Source organism: Cyprinodon variegatus, unplaced genomic scaffold (assembly GCF_000732505.1).
Source record: "Cyprinodon variegatus isolate N-32 unplaced genomic scaffold, C_variegatus-1.0 Scaffold1321, whole genome shotgun sequence".
In the NCBI taxonomy this organism is placed as follows: Eukaryota; Metazoa; Chordata; class Actinopteri; order Cyprinodontiformes; family Cyprinodontidae; genus Cyprinodon; species Cyprinodon variegatus.
Window position 1 is genome coordinate 117,132 of NW_015151774.1, and position 1,044 is coordinate 118,175.

At 48.0% G+C, this 1,044-nt stretch overlaps 1 protein-coding gene across 1 annotated transcript in view; it reads left to right on the forward strand.

Annotated features, from left to right (window-relative positions):
• LOC107102796 (mitochondrial sodium/hydrogen exchanger 9B2-like) overlaps positions 1-1,044 on the forward strand; it is a 22,721-nt gene that overhangs the window by 5,687 nt on the left and 15,990 nt on the right. Inside the window, exon 3 of the mRNA XM_015402229.1 lies at positions 573-659. Coding sequence (XP_015257715.1) covers positions 573-659 — 87 coding nt within the window. The remainder of the gene's footprint in view (positions 1-572; positions 660-1,044) is intronic.

Below are 1,044 nucleotides of genomic sequence, written 5' to 3' on the forward strand. Positions count from 1 at the left end.
ATTCCCCGCCATGTGCTCCATCCAATGCAGATCATTGGCCCCGCCCACATCTAGTGAAAACTAGATATGATTGGATGAGTCCTAGAACTCATTATCTGCAGACAGGATTAGAGTTTCCACCATAAACCAAGACTTTCTGCAGCTTTTAATCCTCCATCTTCTCTCCAGGTTAAATAAGTCTTAAATCAGGCAATCACTCACCTGGAGCTCCATAAAACTATTAAAGGCAGAGATGAAGGTGTGACCTCTGCCTCTGCAGCAGACAGATAAGAGGCTCCTATTTATGGGCTGCCTGCTTCATTCTGCTGCAGAGAACCAGAAAACAGGATTTTAGCTCCACTGAGAGAATCTGATTTTATAAACAATGACCCCAGCGCTGGTGAACGCACCATCAGAGCCTCTAACCCGTCATTGGATGCTCTCCATCAGGCTTTATTTCTACCTATAGCCGTTACCTTTCTGTTCTCCTGGCTGGATTCTTCCTGGTGCCTTCCCTAGAGACACCTGACGAGATAGGCAGCCGTTCACTGACTGTCTGTGTCTCTCACCCTCCTCCCTCTCTTCACGTCCAGAGGAGTAAAGTTCAGGGTCCCCAGGAGGAGAGGGAGATCACGGTTCTGCCCAGCAGGAGGACGGACGGAGCGGAGGACGCAGACAGGGTGAGACTGGGACCCCAGGAAGCTGTGGAGATGTTGGACCTGTGGTGAGACGGTTCTAGGTTAGAAAAGCTGCTTCTCATCCAGAGCTGGAGCCTCTAGATCTGAGGATCACATTATTTATTTTCATTTATTAACCGTATGGAAGGATACCTTCACAGTCATTGTTCTACTTTCCTGATGATCATAGCAGGATCAGGATTTCTATGGGAACAGCTTTTTACTGCAGCTCTATCATCAGTGTGGGTCTAACCCTCCGTTTGGTCGTCTGCAGTAAAATATAACGTTGGACCAGACTGTTGGACTCATGGTTCCTCTTTATTCCTCCTGGGTTGTCTTGGATCCTCCTTTTCTTCCGTCTCATAAAGTCGTTTCTCAGGGCGTGCTT